At 46.7% G+C, this 18605-nt stretch overlaps 1 protein-coding gene across 11 annotated transcripts in view; it reads left to right on the forward strand.

Annotated features, from left to right (window-relative positions):
- The window catches only part of ANKRD26 (ankyrin repeat domain 26), a 1120330-nt gene that overhangs the window by 352021 nt on the left and 749704 nt on the right, over positions 1–18605 (forward strand). For 9 of the 11 annotated variants that reach the window (XM_085653117.1, XM_085653121.1, XM_085653116.1 and 6 more), the window contains 3 exons: positions 808–836; positions 917–998; positions 1076–1120. In XM_085653117.1, coding sequence (XP_085509243.1) covers positions 808–836; positions 917–998; positions 1076–1120 — 156 coding nt within the window. Of the gene's footprint in view, positions 1–367; positions 467–807; positions 837–916; positions 999–1075; positions 1121–18605 lie in introns of all 11 variants that reach the window. The other 2 variants (XM_085653113.1, XM_085653115.1) reach the window with 1 other exon arrangement.

Below are 18605 nucleotides of genomic sequence, written 5' to 3' on the forward strand. Positions count from 1 at the left end.
TTACATAGAATGGAAGCTGGTTTGTCGGTTTAGGTGATGTAATCTCCTTCAGATTGATGGTCGGATACTGTAGCACCCGAGGTAAGTGCCTTTTAATCAGTCTTGCTGATGACAGTCTTCCTAAACCTATATCCAGCTATTGGAACAGTAAAGATGCTTTTGAAAGTAGATTTGAGAACAAAGTTAGTAGTCCATTGTCACCTGTATTTGCACTTTTCTGTTGCAAATGTGAAAGTACTTCATGTTTCTAAAACGTAATTTGAAGATAATTTTAATAAGCTCTTATACATCTTTATGCAAAGTGAATACCATCATTGGTAAATATGCAATTCTAAGGTTGTAAGTTTTTCTGTAATTCCTTCCATAGACCCATTTTATATTCCTTCTTTCATAAGAGGATCACATGGATGTAGGATGACTAAACTAGACGATGCAAGAAATATAAACTGGCCATTGGGCCGAGAGGGTATGAAAATGATTCATGGTAGCACAAAATGACACCTAAATCACACTGACTGCTTTTGAGCATGGCAGCATTAACTAATTTCTAACTGAATACCTTCCAGGCTTGTGGAATCTATGCCTATGCATTTTCTGCAATACTAACTTACAAGTTTTATCTCCGCTCAGTCTTATTCTAATGTACCATGTAGGTTTCAGGAAGTCCAAAAGCTTTAAGGAATGTCATTTTACACGCTGCTTGGTTGTTTGTGTCTTGCAAATTGCTTGTTCTGCATGTTTTTGTGGGAGGACACCACAAGCAAATTATCTTTAAAATAATGTAATTTAAAATTTCTCTCCTTTCAGATTTCTCTGTCAAGATTGCAGTTCAGAAGGTAGGTGCACCGTTTCCTTTTCGTTCACTAAAAATACAAAATGTACAGGCTATTGTAATTAATTCTGTTGCTTGTTTCAGCCAAACTCCACACTTGCAAGTTCACAAACTAAAGATGATTTCAAACCAGCAGTCCTAGAATGTATAAAAAAGCAGAATTCAGGTACTACAAAGCACATTTTCTATTTATGCCCCATCGCTTTGTTTTTCTTTGTGTAACCTTTGGTATTTCATTTCCAGATTTAATGGAAGAGTTGGGCTTAGATGATGCTGATGATATTGAAGGTAAGGCGGCTTCATTTCGAATAGACACAATTAACCATCATTTTTTTAACCACCTCTTCAGCTAAACTTGAAAATAGTTTTCTAAAGAGTAAAGTAGAACTAAAAAAACTGTTTTCTGACGATCCATTGGTAGAATGTGAGTATCGTTGAGCATGTTAGCAACAATATATAGTCTCATGTTCCAGCAAACCTTTTTTAACCCTATTAGTAGGAAGGTTTGCCCATCATGCTGTTTTGTGGTTATTAAAGTCAAGTCCATTTTGAAAACATAAATGTTATGAAGTTTCTTCTTCATGTCTGTAGATGACATCAAAGTGCTAGTTCTTGAAGAGTCAGTGTTCAATCTAACTGACCTTATTGGAAAGTGACGTTTGTTTTAATAAATATGCTGAACAAGATTTGATGCTGCCTTACCTTAGGCCACGATATGGTGGACTGTGAGGTTTTTAAACACCTCTACTAACTAACATAAAATCTGACTGTGGTGAGACATTTTAACTGTAAGTAGAAAATAAATCTAAAAAGGGTTTGACTGTACTTTGGGTCGGTGCACCCATGTCAGTTTTAAGCAGACCCCTCACTGAGGGCCTCTGGGTTTTATCCTCCTTCCATTGCACAAGTTCGAAAATATCCTTTTCACTTTGGTTCATGGGAGCTGATGAAAAATCAGCATTGGTGCACTTGTTTGTTCGTGAATTCAGCTAGTCAAATATGCTCCGTTATTAATGGTTTTGGAGACCCTGTATTTTACCACAGGGTGTGATCCTGTCAACCTGCTAGTAGCGATATAAGTGCGATATTGGATGCAACCCCTGTCAGAAAAGTCTGTTAGGGATTTGGGGCATGGGAGTGATTAATATTCTCTAAACAGATCTTATTTTTATAAGCCTCTGAGCACCCTCAATCCTACCTGGGTTGTACACGAACCTTTGATATTTGGATTCTGAGTGATCAGCTTGGTGTTGGGTATGATTTTAAGATGGTCTCCTGATGCAGGGAGGGTTGTGGCTTTTAGCAGGAGTCCTATGTGTTACGCTAGTCTTGCCAGAGGCACCTCACCCGGTGCAAGCCTAAGATCGCAATTACTGTGCTGCCCCTTTCCGAGGCTATTTTATTGCTGGGGGGGCCACCTCTTTTTGATATTACCTCCAGTTGTGATTGTATGCGGTGTGTAGTTCAGTATTGCTATAGGTACGTGGAAATGCAGGAAGAGGGAGGGTGTTTTTATTTGGTGTCGCTGGAGCTTGCTACGCGCCCTGTGGACTCGTTTTGGTGCTTCTGCGCCTCCCTGTTCTGGGCACATCATGTGTAGCCTGGTCCTCCCTCGTGTCATCAAATACCTAGTTTTACTGGCCTTTTATTTGGAATCTTCCTTGTGGCCGTTTTTATTGTTTGGTGTTTGCCTTGAGCCGCACCATTCATTCGTTCTCTTACCGCGCTGGGAGAGTGTCTGAGGCTGCATGTGTGTCTTCTTCCCCCCCTTATACTGCCCCCCCCCAGTGGGGTCGGCAGTTAGTGGGACTGATTCCTGGATGGGGCCAGCAGAGTTAAAGCATCGGGCGCAGAATATGCTTGGAAGGGGGTTCACCAGATTTCCTGCGATCCATCTGAAGCTCTCTCCTCCCTCGTGCCACACCTCGCCTTGAAAGGCTCACTGAGCCCCCGACTGGAGTCTCAAGCTCGTCATTACGCTGAGTTAGTGTGACCAAATTTCCCAAGTCAAAAAAAATCAGGACATTTAACATAAATAAGGATTATACCTACAATTACTCCAGTATTGGAACTTTCATAGATTCACATGCTTGAATCATTCCCCGTCGTCGAGATGGGAGTCCCGGTATATAAAAAAGCAATGCTTAGATAAATACAAAACAGAAAAAAGGCCTAGGCCCATTTTCATTTTGTAGCCCATAACAGTCATTATGTAAATGAGACTAAACTTTTCCCTGAACCCATTAGGACCTCTCACCCTCTAGAACACTCCTGAGAGAACCTTAGCCCCACAGATTTTCTACCACACGTTGTGCTAGGGAGTCTCCTTTGAGCTCTGCTCAAACCTTCTCTTGCTACTTAAGATTTGGAGTTTTTTCCAGTGAATTTCATCTGCTAATATCATCTTCATTGCTGACTACTAATTCATTCTACCTGAGAATGTCTGGAAAGGAGAAAAAGGGTTTATTTAGAGCCTTTGCCACTTATTCCAAGAAGAGGCTCTACACTGATGACCCTCATTCTGACTACATTTACTGTCTTTACCCAGACCATCAAGCTAAAGACTTTAAGGTATGTTGTACCTTTTCGACTAAAACCCTAAGGGAACGTGAAGGACGCCTTTTTATTTGGCTTCAAAAGCTTAAGGCCAGAAAGGAGGTTATCTCCAGTGATAGCGATGAGTCATCCTCCTCTTCTTCATCAAGGACATCTCAAAAGAGGAAGAAATCACCTCATACTCATACCTCAGAGGAGCATCCTAAGAAGGCCCTCAAAAAGACCACTCATAGGTCTTCTGGGCGCAGTCCCTCAAAATCTCCTCAACATAGAGAAAAAGAGAGTAAGGGACATGCTTCGGGGGATAAGGCTGTAAAAAAGACTGGTTCTTAGCCGTCTAAATCACCTCCTCAGGTCAAACAATCCTTCAAGAAGCCTTCCTCAATGCCTCCTGAGATAAAATCTACGATTTCTGCATCGTCGACGGGATCGCCGACGAAGAAGACTTCGTCGTCGACAATGAAGATTTAGGTGAAGTTAGTCCCAAAGAAGCCTTCAGGAAATGTGACTGATGACTCTCCATTGACAATGTCACTATCGACGACGGTTTCGACGCCAGAGGCGACGACGACAACTTTAACGACGACGACTGATCCGACGGCAGGATCGTCGACGACTACAACGACGACGGTAACGACGTCGTCGATGACGAATAAGGGCTCTACTGTTGATGTCGATGACTGCATCGACGATTACGGCATCGACTTCAAAGGCATCGCCGACGACGGTGTGTTGTCGGGGATCTCGTCGATGGGCTCGTCGACGATGGAAAAAACACAGGAGAAATTGGAAGTGGCCAGGAAGAGGAGAATTACACCGGAAATCACCTCACCTAGTAAGATTACGCCTCTTGTACCATCACACCTGCTGGAGGAGCAGGATTCCGAGTAGGAGGCTGAAGGCCCTTTTGGCTATGCGAGTAGCCCTTCACAATTACATGTGAAATGTCAGGACGATGACTTTGAGGAGAAATACGGGGAGTATCAATACCCTCCCCAACATCGTCAAGGTTACCAGGAAGAGACGGTTGGCATACCCTCTTCCTTGCTAATGGACCTGCAGTTTATGTTGGCAGACTACAGAAAGAGGTTCCCACCAACTCCAGAATCTCAGGATGTACCATTAGCTGTTCCGCACCCACCCTCCATTCCAGCTACTCCATTTAGAAATAGGGAGTTACTGCCAGAGCCCTTGCCAAGATCACCTCAACAGGATCCAGTCACCACGGATGATGACCAAGAGGAGGGATAGATAACGGACCCCAACAAGGAATGGGGTGACCACCTTATTACTTCGCCGTCTTCTTCCTCTCCAGTGCCGATTGACTCGCCGCCGGAGGACATCGGTGGATTCCATAATTTGATGGAAAGGGCAGCGAAGAGATTTGAACTTCCAATGTCAACTACCCAGATGAAATGTTTCTTGTATGATTTCAAGGAGCCGTACCGGAAATCAGTTCGAGCTATCCCGATCATTAGATATGTTTGGGAGGAAGGCCTTAAGGTCATGCGGGCACCGGCGACGATCACACCGGTGCTTGCCAGACTGGAGAAGAAGTATAAAGCTCCAATGGACGCTCTAACTTGTTTAGTGGGCAATCCCAAACTGGACTCTGTCATATCCCAGACTGCTAAGCAGAAGTTCCAAAATCCATCTGCTCCTATTACAATGCCTCCTGACAGTGAGGGTAGATGCTTGGATAATTCAGGAAAAAGGTTTTCTTCCATGTCAGCTCTTCTGGTCAAAGTTGCGGATGCCCTTGCCATTCTGGGCAAATATGATAGGCAGATGTGGTGTGACCTGACGCCTTACATAGACCTGATTCCTGAGGATAGTAGACAGGAGGTCAGGAAGATCCTTCAGGAGGGAGAAAGGGCATGGGCTAAAGTCAATGATTGTGCGATGGACATCGCGACCATGGCTCTCAGATTGCTTGGAGGGGCGGCGGTGTTAGGATAAGGATTAGGAGAAGGATACAGATACCGCAAAGGCCCTGGGGACACTGCAGTACAGGAAGGTGCCCTTTTGAGGAGCTAGAGGAAGAGGTCAAACATCATATAGAGAGGGATACCAACAGAATAGATACCCCTCCTACTCTACATCTTCTCAGCTGTACCGACAACAGTACGGTCAACGACAGACTGGGCTATACAAAATCTGCCCCTAGAAGAAGAGGAGGTTGACAAGGAAAGGACAACTCGCGAAGACAATGACAACCTTCAGGATCTGGCTACATCTATCCCTCCCCCTTCAGAAGTTACCCTGGGTAGAAGAATTTCCTATCATCTTAATCATTGGTGAAAAATAACTACGGACCGATGGGTCCTCAATCTAATACAATTTGGACATATTTTAGAGTTCCTTCAAATCCACCCTTGTACTCCTCCGACACATCAAAAGGTCAAACATCTGCCTCCGATGCGCTTGGAGATTCAGGCAATGCTCCGAAAGGGAGCATCAGGACCGGTGCCAATCTCCCAGAGAGGAAGGGGATTTTATTTCCGTGTTTTCCTAGTTCGAAATAATATTCGTCAATGGCGTCCTATTCTGGACCTGAGAACTGTAAATACTTATCCCAAAAAACAATCCTTCCAGATGGTTTCCCTCCAAGACATTCTGCTACTCTTAATCCCAGGGGATCATATGACCACCTTAGACTTGCAGGATCCGTATTTCCACATCCCCGTTCATCCTTCCCACAGGCAGTATCTTCTGTTTGTTGTAGCCGGAGACCATTACCAGTTCAAAGTACTGCCGTTCGGCCTCAAATCAGCCCCAAGAATTTTCACAAAATGTCTGGCTCCAGTGGCGGTTTTTCTAAAGAAACAAAGACACCAGGTGTTTCCTTACCTGGACGACTTGTTGATCAAAGTGCCTTCACAAGTTTCTGCTCAGTCGTCAACAGTGGCATGTGTAGAATTGTTTGCTGAGTTGGGCCTGACTCTGAACATGGAGAAGTCATTCCTTCATCCTGCGAGGAACATCATGTTCTTGGGGGCGATTCTGGACACCACAGTAAACAAAGTGTTTCCTTCCATGGAGAGACAACAGAGGCTAATCTCTCTATCCCAGGCATTTGCAAAAAGAAAGTGTCTTTCAGTACGCCGTTACAAGTCACTACTAGGAACAATGTCCTCTTGCATCCTCCTCGTTCCTTTCTGCAGATTGAGAATGCGTCTGTTGCAGGAACAACTGTATCGACAATGGCGTCAAGCAGTGGGATCCTTCGACGATATTGTAAAAATCACACCGGCCATGGTTTAAGCAGTAGCGTGGTGGACCCAGCAACATATCTCAAGTCGTCTTTCTTTCCTTTCCGAACCACCAATGCATCCCTAGAAGGTTGGGGGGCTTTTCTTCAAGAGCTCCAGGTCAGTAGTCATTGGAAGTTACAGGAACAGCAACTTCACATCAATTTACTAGAGCTCAGGGCAGTAGGATTAGCATTGCTGTCTTTCCTGCCGAGAATACAAGGATCGGCTGTACTAATCAGGGCAGACAACACAACAGCAATGCATTATCTCAGCAAACCGGGCGGTACAAGATCACTCTCCCAATCTCAGGAAGCCCAGAAAATGTGGGAATGGGCTGTTCAAAATGGAATATCCCTAAAAGCGGAACATCTTCTGGGAGATCAGAACGTCAAGGCGGACACTCTGAGCAGGCTCAAATCAACCTGCCACGAGTGGGAGATCAATCAGGAAATTCTAGAAGGCGTCTTCCTAAGTTGGGGAAAACCAACAGTGGATCTTTTTGCGACAGCCCACAACAAAAAATGCCGGTTCTTCGCAAGCTGGCTTCACCAATGGGGGTCTTGAGGGAATTCGTTTTTGATGGCATGGTCAGGCGTCTTTGCCTACGATTTTCCTCCGATTCCCCTACTGCCACGCATTCTGACGAAGATCAAGAGAGAACCGTGCAGAATGATCCTGATAGCCCCGCGGTGGCCCAGACAGCACTGGTTCACGGAGCTTCTTCTGCTGTCAGAGGCTCATCCATTTTGCCTTCAACTAATACATACACTCTTGACGATGTCCCAGGGACAAGTACTTCATCCAGATCCGAAATCACTACCTTTAGCGGCTTGGCTCCTGAACACTGTGAATTTCAACATTTAAATATTTCATCTGAATGTAAAGATATCTTGTCAAAGGCCAGGGCTGAAAGTACAAACAAAACATACAGGATGAAATGGATAAGGTTCTGTATTTGGTGCCAGGAGTTTAATATTCATCCTCTGACATCGGCAGCTCATGAGATCATCCCATAATTTCCGCTCTTAACAAAATCTGGTTTAGCTCATGCATCGATAAAAGTGCATCTGGCCGCTATATCACGTTACAGAAGAACTTCCTCGGGACCATCGTTGTGGTTTGATGGGATCATCAAATAATTCATGAAGGGATTATTTCGTACTTTTTCTCCAGTGAGGCCTCCACCACCTCTATGGCAACTAAATATTGTTTTATCTCAACTAATGTAGCAGCCCTTCGAACCTATTCACAGAGCGGATCTCACATTTTTATCGTGGAAGGTAGCTCTGCTGCTAGCACACACTTCGGCCAGAAGAGTTGGGGAGATACAAGCTCTCACTATTCAGGAACCTTTCTTGCAGTTTAAGGAAGACCGGATAGTCCTCAGAACTAATCTGAAATGTATACCCAAGGTGCCATCAGACTTTCATTTGAATGAGCCTCTAATTCTTAAAAGATTTTTTCCTCAACCAAGTACTGCGGCAGAAAGAGCTCTTCATTTGCTAGATGTCTAGCGCTGTCTCAAATTCTGTTTGCAAAAATAAAACCTTTCCGAAAGTCATCGCAACTCTGTGTCTTTTAGTGCTCCCAGGAAGGGTTTTCCTCTGTCAAAAAAGGGGAATTGCCCGATGGATTTCCAGTGCAATTCAGTATTGTCATCAGGCGGCTGGGAAGCCGTTGAATGCACAAGATCGTGCTCATTCTACGAGAGCTGTGTCTACTTCCACTGCTTTGTTTGCTGGGGTACCTGTCCAGGATATCTCAGGGTGGCTACCTGGAAGAGTACACCTTCACCAGACATTACTGCCTGAATGCAGCAGCGGTTAAGGATGTGGCAGTGGGACAAGCGGTGCTGAGAAACCTTTTCCAGTGACGGTGAACCCTCTTTACCATCCCTCCTTCCTTTATGCATTGCATGTTCACATTTTATTGTAACTTGTTGTTTCTTGTCATATTTTAAAACAAATAGACATTATTGTTATTATCAAAGAATATATCTAGGTTAAGCGATACCTGTGAGTTTTAAAACAAAGCATATGTATATATGGTGTATTTTCAAATCGCTTTCTGGCTTAGGTCCGTTTCAGGCACAATAAAATGTGCTACTTACTGCTAGCTACTCTGATTTAAGCATGTGAATCTATGAAAGTTCCAGTACTGGAGTAACTTTCATAGATTCACATGTGACTCACCCTCCACCCCTGAGAGGCTCACCTTTCGATTTTTTGGGCACAAACATCAAACATTATCTTTGGCACAAGTGCTCGAAAATCTGAGGGAATAAGGTTCTCTCAAGAGTGTTCTAAAGGGTGAGAGGTCCTGATTGGTTCAGGGAAAAGTTTAGTCTCATTTACATAATGACTGTTATGGGCTACAAAATGGAAATGAGCCTAGGCCTTTTTTCTGGTTTGTATTAATCTAAGCATTGCCTTTTTACATACTGGGGACGCCCATCTCGACGACGGGGAATGATTCAAGCATGTGAATCAATGAAAGTTACCAATACTGGGGAACTACAGTTACAGGTAAGTAACTTGTTTTCTTTCGTGTCACTGAGGGGTGCAGAATGCCTGCAAGATGGCACTAACCAATGGAGCCTACACAGAACCCTAGGTGCTAAGGGACATTGAATAACAACAGGGAGCCTGAAATTGTTGCCGGTGTGGTGCAGGAGGGCACTCACTGTCCCAGGATCCCTTGTTCTCTCTTAAGTGCCAGCACACTCCCGCCTTGCCCGTCCTAGCCCATCCTTGCCAGGAAGAGGCACAGCAGGGTCACCCCCCCCTTGGTCTTTCGGAGACGTAGAAGCCCCTGGACTGATTAACCACAAGCGACAAAACTGTGAGTTATTGTGAACCCTTCTACCCTTTACCCCCAGACCGTTTGTCTAAATGTGCTCCATACTGGTGCATCTTGGATTCCTTTTTGATGGATACATCTACCTGTGGATTCCTCACCTTATGAATATCCCCTGCAGCAGTATTCCGCGGAAACCTTTTCCTAGCTCTCCACGCCGACGAGGTCGTCACAATGTTATTGCTCCGCATGACGTCTCTGGAGCCATAAGAGTGCCACGATGGCGTGATGGTGTCAGTTCCCTTTTTTCCGCGCTGTCGACTCTAACGGTTTTTCTACAGACTCTCCAATACTTTCTCCTGGATACTTTGAATTTGTCTGGTTTCCTTCTGTGGTTTCGACATGTCTGCTCCAAGGAAGTCGGGCTTCAAGCCATGTAAGGAGTGCGGGGGGCATATGTCGATCACTGACCCCCACGAGGACTGCCTGTGGTGTCCATCGTCTGATCACAACGTCGATGGCTGTCCTTGCTGTAAGAAGACGAACCCGAAGGCCTTGAAGGAACGAGAAGCCAAGCTGTACATGGCTAAAGTAAGAAAAGAAAAAAGGGGGCGGAAACGTTCGAAGTCGAGGTCGTCGACTTCACATGATTCGAGAAGGAAGCACAAGAAGAAGATGATACATGGATCTCAACGCCATTCGTCGAAGCCTATGGCTTCAAGGTCGCCTTCTCCGGCTCCTCGACGTCGTGTTAAGGACTAAGTCTCTCCTTCACCTTCAGTGTCTCCTCAGGCGATTCCGGCCCATTCTCCTTCGTATAAGGGGACTCCGGTGCAGTCTCCTATGCAGAGATTCGCTCCGGATGGTTTATCGAATCCGGCTGATGCGGAGACGCCTTTGGCTCCTGTGGCTCCGCCTGTGACAGCGGTGGCTCCGACTCAGGAGGCTCCTCGATCGGATCTCGAACCGGAGCAGTATTCTTCATTCCCGGCGCCGGGTTCGGATCCCTCGCATTTTTTTAAATGTGATGTATGGTGTGTTTTCCAGGGCCTCTTACCCTTCTGGTGCACCCTCGGGTCCCGTGGGTCCTCTGGCATTTAATTTGGGTGTGCCTCACCATTGTCCTCAGGTCCCCTTCATGCCATTCATGCCGATGACGCCGTCATGGCAAATTCCGGCTCAGAGGATGTCGTCGCCGTATGGGCAGTCCCCGGCTCCATCCAGCGAACCTTCTTCATGGATTTGTCGACGCAGGTTGCTGCTATGGGTCCGCTTTCGACGCCGCTTCCGGAGCCATCGACGCCGCATGTGGCACCGCCGACGCCGCAACTGAAGATGCGCTCGAGGAGAGCAGCGCAGAGGTTGCTAGAGGAGGGACAGTACCAGGCTGAGGATATGGAGGAAGATGAAATTTATGAGCCTGAGGATATGTTCAAGGGTCTGTGTGAGGCAAGTGGACTTGACACCTCCCCGGAGCTTCTCCTTCAAAGGAAGTTGCACCTTACCATACTGTAATAAAGAAGGCTGCAGTGCTCTTGGATCTGCAGCTCCCTATGGCTGAGTATAAGCCTAATTTGCTTACAAAGGTGCTTCATTCTCCGTCTTCTGTGGTTGAACCACTCTTGCCTTTCAATGATGCCCTGACGGAGCCGATCCTTGAGGTTTGGCACAATCCTCTTTCTGCTCCTGCAGTTTCAACATCTGTGTCCAGAAGGTACAGGCCTGCCCCAGGAGATCTTGCGTTCCTTTCTTCTCATCCTTCGCCCGAGAGTTTGCTGGTGCAGGCTTCATGTTCAAAGCAGTCTACGGGTGCCTTTCCTCAAGCTCCTGCTGACAGGGATTCCAAGAAGCTTGAACAATCTGCAAAGAAGGTCTTCTCGTCAGCGAGTATGGCTTTGAAATCCACCAACGCTACATGTTTGTTGGGTAGACACATTCATGCCCTTATGGACTCTGCCAAGCAGCTTCTTCCAAAATTATCTGAGGAAGACCGGGGTAATTTGAGTGAGGTTCTGGCAGACCCTCAGCCTGCTGCTCACCAAGTCATCCAGTCTGGCCTGGACACGTCAGATTCGGTGGCCAGGGTGATGGGCTCATCCATTGCTATTAGAAGACATGCATGGCTGAAGTCTTCTGGGTTCTCACCTGATGTACAGGCTGCCCTTCCAGATCTTCACCTACTGTTCATGACATGCACATACCTACAGTGCACAACATGCACACACCTATAGTGCACAACATGCACACTCATATAGTGCACAACATGCAGACACCAACCATACATGACATGCAATCACCTACCATACACAACATGCACATACCTACAGTGGATGACATTCACATACCTACAATGCACAACATGCACACTCCTATTGTGCACAACATGCACACACCTACCATACATGACATGCACGCACCTACAGTGCGCAACATGCTCACACCTATACTGCACGACAGGCAGACACCTATATTGCACAACATGCATCCACAAACCGCACATGAGATGCACACACATACAGTGCACAAACCTTTACTACACAACAAACAGACACCCATATACATGTATTCACCACTTGGGTGTGTGACGTCCAGATATCTATATTGCACGACCTCTAAAGCACGGCATTCAGACACTTGAGGAGGCTCATCTGGGCACACTGTTGTGTTGGTGGGCAGCTGACACGCTGCCTGGCGCTCACAGCCCAGGCCTGTTTAGCGGAGCTGAGGAGCACATATAGTTGGGCCGCCGAATAAGTGGGACAAAGACAGTGTATTAAGTTATCAGCATCGCTATGGTGGTCTCCCTGACACCCGCCTGCTCAGCCATCACTTTTACATTTTTTTCACACGAGTATTATGTGAACTTTTTAAGGAAACCCTAGGAATCCAGGGTTAATTTCATAATTCCAGTGGCCGTGTCTGTAATCACTTTTCTGCCAACACTGTACAACCCGGGGAGATGCCAGAGTGAGGTGCACTTGGTGTGCCCTCTTAACTACAAAGCCCCGCTCTGGGTCTACTCTCACACCAGATCACTTAGTGCACATGCATGATCATTGTATATGCTGAGTCGAGGGACAAAAACATTACAGCTTCCTATGAGACTTCGAGACAGGGTTGTGTGTTCTCCGGAGCCATGCAGGGGACTTTCTCCAACCCAGCAAGCAAAAAACTCACCTTTTTGTGCAAGCCTGATTTTTTTTTTTAGTTATTCATTGTGCGAGTAAGTCTTCTTTTCTTTTTCTTTTTTTACATTACTGCGACTGTGTACCTTCGATTCTAGTGAGATCATGTGGTTTACCAAGAAAATGTCTTGAGGAAACTGTCAAACTAGATGTGTGCCAATCCATGGCTACCTGTGCTGCGACGCTCATTGCACAGTTATAGAACCTGTTTGAACACAATGTACCTGTAAAGCGGATGGTGGAAAAATGCATCGAAAAAGCCCAGATTTCGATTTTCATGTTGACCACCAGCAGGCTCCCGCACCTCATTTGACGCACGAGACTCGTCAATTTCACAGGCATTGCACATATTAAATGTAGGTGATTACGCTACACCTCTTCTTTAAAGGGTTTCAGCTTTTAACAAATAAAATAAATTTCAATTGAAATGCCTGGACATGGCTTACCACAGCCAGTGCTGAGTCCTCATTTTATTGCCACCACCCGCACCATGCAGTTGCACTGCTAGCACCAAATCAAAAATTGTAATCATGATGATTGTCACGGTCCCTGACGGTGACAATCATCATGATAAAAATGCTTGATTTACTGCCGGGACCGTGCGCAACTCAAGCAGGCCTGAACTCAAGCCGCCTGACCTCGCTCCGCCCTGCTCACAATTAAATCCACACTGCGCAGTCAGTTTAGAAGCGTGCCGGGGCCTATACCTTTTGCTTTGTTTAATAATCCCGGCCCGGTCGAGACACCCACCCAGTGCCCACTGCCCATTAGATGATTGCCGACAGGGTGGACTGACAAACTCACCTGCTGCGGGCGGCAGACAGGGCCCAGGCGGCTAGAAATAATTAAATTATGGCCGCAACGGTGCCTCGGCTCCAGCCTCTCTTTCTGTCTAATGCTAGGCTGTCACGCGCACTTGCGCGAGTCCCAATGTGCATGCAGATTGCAGGGACCCACCAGCCCCACCCTAAGGGTGAACTGAAGAGTGGGTGGCGGAGGCGCGCAAACGCGGCGGCGAAGGAGACATCTGCACGCTGCGCTGCCTCCTCTGAGCCCTGATTATTAAATTCAACTGGCTCGCTGCTTCTGCACCGGGTCTGGGTGGTGGTGTGCACGTGCACCACTGCAGTTGTGCTTTTTTCACTGAGGAGTAGACAGTCTGTCTGAGTCTAACTCCGCAGCGGAGGTCAGAGAAAACCGGCCTCCAGTGAAAAAATCGCCCACCACCCCATCCAGCCGACCGGAAGATTGCACGGTGCCCGGAATTGCCAGTCCGACACTGCTACACACTATGGTAGTGTGTGCACTGGCTCCTGCCATAGCGTTGCCAGTGGCCCTGGGCAGTGTCCTCTAACAGATGAGTGTTGGCACAGGCTGACGTCATGACATCCCTGGCTTCAGGGCTCGATCTGGGCTCAGGGGTTTCTTATTTGTTTACAAACTACAGTCAGTGGGCAGAAACACCCAGGGGCTTATTTATCAGAGCCTGGGAGACGTTCCATGGGCATTGTGGTGAGTTTTCCCACACAAGACTCCTGGAATTTGATGCTGTCCCAGATTTACAAAGTGATGTAAACCTGGGAAAGTGCCAAATCCGTACGCCTCCCAAAGTGAAGGTTAGCGTTTTTCCTCTTTCCATATGTGATGCATCCTGCAGCACTCGTAGAAAGAGGAAAACACCTCGTAGGATTGTTTTTGTGCAGAAAGTTGCCCCTTCTGCCATCCAGGGAGGTGCCACAGAAAGGGGTTGGTTTCAGTCCCTTTGAGTTGGTGTTTGGACACCCTGTGAGGGGGCCATTGAGCCTGCTAAGAGAGTCTTTAGAGAAGCCTCTTAAAGAAGCTAAAAACAATGTGCTTGACTATGTGCTAGGCCTGAGATCTAGAATGGGAGAGTATATGTACAAGGTAGACAAGAAACTGGAGGCCAGCCAGGAGCTCATGAAGCACTGGTATGATCAAAAGGCTACTATGCCCGAGTATACTCCAGGACAATTGGTGTGGGTGTTGGAGCCTGTAGCTCCCAGGGCCCTCCATGACAAGTGGAGTGGGCCCTATCCAATATTAGAAAAGAAGGGTGAGGTTACCGATTTGGTTGACCTTGGCACCCCCAGGAACCCTCATAGGGTCCTGCATGTGAATAGATTGAAACCCCACCATGACAGGGCAGATGTTACTGGTCACAGATGAGGGTGTGGAGGAGGAAACTGAGCCTGTGCCTGACCTCCTCTCCACTAACGTGCAAGATGGGTCAGTGGAGAGAGTTGTGCTCTCTCTCAAGTTGACAGACCAGCAGCACAGAGACTGTAAGCAAGTGCTGGAGCAGTTTGCTGGCCTGTTCTCTTTGACCCCAGGCATCACTGAGTGGTGTGTTCACCACTTTGACACTGGTGACAACCTACCTGTCAAGAATAAACTGTACAGGTTGTCTGACCATATCAGAGCCAGCATTAAGCTGAGGTTGCTAAGATTCTGGAACTGGGGGTAATTTAAACGTCTGAAAGTCCATGGGCCAGTCCAGTGGTGCTGGTACCTAAAACTAATCCTCAGGGGGGACCCAAGGAGTTAAGGTTCTGTGTGGACTACAGAGGATTGAATGCAGTCACAAAGGCTGACGCTCACCCTATACCTAGAGCTGATGAGCTCATTGATAGGTTAGGGGCTGCTAAGTACCTGAGTACTTTTTATTTGACTTCAGGTTACTGGCAGATTGCCCTTACTGATGGAGCAAAGGAGAGGTCAGCATTCTCCACACCAGAGGGACATTATCAGTTCAAGGTAATGCCCTTTGGATTAAAGAATGCATCTGCCACCTTCCAAAGGTTGGTGCACAGGGTCTCGTCTGGGTTGGAACAGTTCAGTGCAGCTTACCTGGATGAAATAGCTGTATACAATTCTACCTGGGAGGATCACTTAAGCGACCTAAGGGAAGTGCTTCAGGCCATGCAGCAGGCAGGCCTGACTATTAAGGCAAGCAAGTGCCAAATAGGGCAGAGTTCTGTAGTGTAATTAAATGAAGGGGGTCTTTATCAGCCAGTTGCCTTTATTAGCAGGAGGCTTCTTCCCAGAGAGCAGAGGTGAAGTGCCATTGAGAGAGAGGCTTTTGCTGTGGTGTGGTTCCTGAAAAAGTTGAGACCATATTTGTTTGGGACTCACTTTCGTGTTCAAACTGACCACAGGCCTCTCAGATGGCTCATGCAGATGAGAGGGGAGAATCCGAAGCTGTTAAGGTGGTCCATTTCCTACAGGGGATGGACTTTACAGTGGTACAAAGACCTGGGGTTGCCCATGCAAAGGCAGATGGACTTTCCAGGTTTTTCCACTCAGCTGATGAGGACTACCAGGGTGTAGGTTAGTAACCCATCACCTTTCGTTTGGGGGGGGACTGCTATATTGCAAAGTCATCCTGTGCCCTGGGCACCCACAACCTTTTGCTGACTGATACTGGTGGCAACTGACTCTGACTGACCCTGGGCTCTGCCTAACCAGGCCCAGGGCTATGCTGAAAGGCACACATTAGAATACAGTTTAAACACCTACATACACTAGGGTATGGTGATTGGCATGACCTACCCTATAAGCCCCTAGTATATAATGAGGCAGGGGGATTGAAACTACCTAGAAGTCCCTAGTACCCTATGGCAGGGCAGTTTAGAGGCCAGCAGCTCTTTTTGCACTTGCATGTGTGCACTGCGGAAGCCTGAGGACTTTAATTATTGGCCCTCTGACCCCAAAGAAAGTCTCCATTCCCGAGACTTTACAGATCTTCTCTCTGGCCTTAACTTTACCCAGCATGTCCACACTGCCACTCATACTAAAGGCCATCTTCTGGACCAGCTCTGGACGGCCAATCTGTCCATCTTTTCCCTTTCCATTTCTCCCTGTCCTTGGTCTGACCACCACACTATTCAATTTTCTCTGGATTTGTCCCTTTCGGCTAAACCCTTGACACTGGGTAGGCTTCAAGCAAGGAACTGGAACCGTGCTAATAAAGATGAGTTCTGCTCCCTACTTTCCACCTCCAGACCTGTAGAAACAGACGGCCTCAACGATCATGCAGAAGCTATCCAATCACTGGCTAGTCTCGGCCAGTAATGTCATTGCCCCCTACAAACTCTCTACATGCAGACGACCTCATGACGCCCAGTGCTGGTTTTCTAAGGATCTAAAACAAAAAAAACTCACTCTTAGACAAGCGGAACGTTGTTGGAGACGTAACTACTCTCCAGATAAAAAAGGCATTTTCATCGGGCTCCTAAACGAATATAAAAAATCTATCATTGTGGCTAAATCCACATATTTCTCTTAAAAAATCATGAGTTCCGCCACCAAAATTAAAGACATCTTCTCTATCGTGAATGAATTATCTTTGCCTGATAGAATAACTGTCAAACCTTCACCTACTCAACACCTTTGTGACGCCCTTAATGATTTTTTTATTCAGAAAATTATTACTATCAAAAGGAGTATTCCTCTGCCCACCACTCACACAGTCTCGGGGACCCTGCCTAAGAACACGCAAGCACTAGATCAGATACCTCTGATCTCCAAAGAGTTTTTTTTCACACTTCTTAAAAAGGTTGGCTCTGGTTCCCCTCTAGATCCTTGTCCCCCTCTCTTTCTCCAAGAAGCTTTCCGTTCCTGCCCCGACCCCCCTCTTGCACTCCTTAATAACTCCTTAAAAACAGGTGTAGTTCCCGACTCCTTTAAAGTGGCAGAGGTCGTTCCCATTCTAAAGAAACCTAACGCTGACCCTTCTAACCTCACTAACTATCGTCCCATTTCCCTTCTTCCTTACCTTAGTAAGATCTTAGAAGCTCATGTTACGCATTGCCTTAGCTCCTTTATCGAACTTTCGTCTTTTCTCGCCCCCGAACAGGCTGGTTTCAGGCCTGCTCATTCCACCGAGCTGGTCATACTTGCTGTCATGAATGAGCTCAGAAAGGGGGCCGATAACAATCTCTCCCAGGCCCTTGTCCTTTTGGATCTTTCTGCCGCCTTTGACATGGTCGATCATAAACTTTTGATCGACCGTGTCAGGGAAGCTGGCATTCATGGCACGGCTTTAAAATGGATCTCCTCTTTTCTGGAGAATCGGTCGCAGGCTGTTCGCCTTGACACCTTTTCTGCCAAGAGGACCAGTTTGACCTGTGGTGTACCTCAGGGGTCTTCTCTTTCCCCTCTTCTATTTAATTTGTACATGTTCCCTCTAATCCATTCCCTCTGCAACCTTGAGGTAGCTTGCTTTAACTACGCTGACGATCTCCAACTTGTGTTTAACATCAATTCCTCCCCTACGTCGGTTACCAGCTTTCAGGCTACCTTGTGTTTCATTAGGGACTGGATGAACGCCAGCCAACTCAAGCTTAACCCGGATAAGACCGAGCTGGTCCTGAGCGGTACTTCCAATCCTTGGAACAACAGCTTTTAGCCTCCCATATTAGGCAACCCCCCTTTACCTACTAAGTCCGTTAAAAGCCTCGGAGTGATAATCAGTAATGATTTGACCATGAAATCTCAGATCAGCGCAGTTACATCTTCATGCTTTTTCCATCTTTGCAGAATCCGCAAGATCTCGAGATTTCTAACCACCGAGCCTCTTACCGTGGTTCTCATGGCCTTAGTCATCTCTCGGTTAGACTATGCCAATTCCCTTTATGTTGGTATTCCTGTGTATCAACTCCACCGCCTTCAATTAGTTCAGAATCAAGCTGCTCGGCTCATCTTTCATCAACCACGTTCGCCCCCTTCTGAAACGCCTTCATTGGCTTCCTGTGGCCAAGCGTTGTTTGTTCAAACTGGGCTGTACTACTTTCAAAGCCTTAGCCGGTCTTGGTCCGGCTTTTATCTCCTCTTTAATTTTTCGCTACATCCCTTCTCGTGCTCTTCGCTAATCTCATGCTAACTTTCTCACTATTTCTCGTTATAACCGGAAAAAACAAGGTGGACTCAGTTTCTCTTTTCTGGCTCCCCAAATATGGAATT

The sequence above is a fragment of the Triturus cristatus genome, chromosome 4_1, assembly GCF_964204655.1.
Source record: "Triturus cristatus chromosome 4_1, aTriCri1.1, whole genome shotgun sequence".
In the NCBI taxonomy this organism is placed as follows: Eukaryota; Metazoa; Chordata; class Amphibia; order Caudata; family Salamandridae; genus Triturus; species Triturus cristatus.